This window comes from Hippocampus comes, unplaced genomic scaffold, assembly GCF_001891065.2.
Source record: "Hippocampus comes isolate QL1 unplaced genomic scaffold, H_comes_QL1_v1.1 C16531292, whole genome shotgun sequence".
In the NCBI taxonomy this organism is placed as follows: domain Eukaryota; kingdom Metazoa; phylum Chordata; class Actinopteri; order Syngnathiformes; family Syngnathidae; genus Hippocampus; species Hippocampus comes.
The window spans coordinates 1-510 of NW_017833709.1; the positions used below are offsets into that span (position 1 = coordinate 1).

General features: G+C 60.2%; 1 protein-coding gene across 1 annotated transcript; it reads right to left on the reverse strand.

Annotated features, from left to right (window-relative positions):
- Positions 1–3: 3 nt before the first annotated feature.
- Positions 4–504, reverse strand: LOC109508713 (heparan sulfate glucosamine 3-O-sulfotransferase 3B1-like; the record flags this gene model as incomplete). Its single annotated transcript, XM_019858708.1, has 1 exon — positions 4–504. A coding segment is annotated over one exon (501 nt), but the record flags the coding sequence as incomplete, so codon positions are not given.
- Positions 505–510: the final 6 nt, after the last annotated feature.

The window sequence follows — 510 nt, forward strand, 5'->3', positions numbered from 1 at the left end:
ATCCCAGCCAAAGTTGTGCGCAGTCATCTGGTAGAACTTCATGTTAAAGGGCCGGTAGAAGTCTCTGAGGCGGCGCACCACCTCTGGGCGGATGTCTGGGTGGGTGCGCCCTTTGGTTTTGCCCAGGCAGTGGGGCTTGCTGCTGCCCTCCGCCTTCTTTAGGCACGGGAACCCCTTGGTCTGGTTGAAGTAGAAATGTTTGTCGGTGATGATGCGCTTGAGGCCCAGGAAGTCCTGCACGCGTCCCAGCTCGCCGGCCGGGTCGCTGATGAGCCGCTCGCCGCTCACAAACAGGATCTGCTCCATGGGGAAGTACTGCAGCCAGTTGTCCAGGTGCTTGGCGTAGATGCCGATCTGGATGGCGCTCCACGACGTGTCGATGAGGCCCGTAGTCCTGTTCTTGAAGGTGAGGCTCTCGAAGGACGGAATGTCGGGCTTCTTGGACAGCGTCTGAGTGTAGTCCGAGATGGCCCGGGTGACCGGGTCCCGCACCACCACGATCAACTTGGT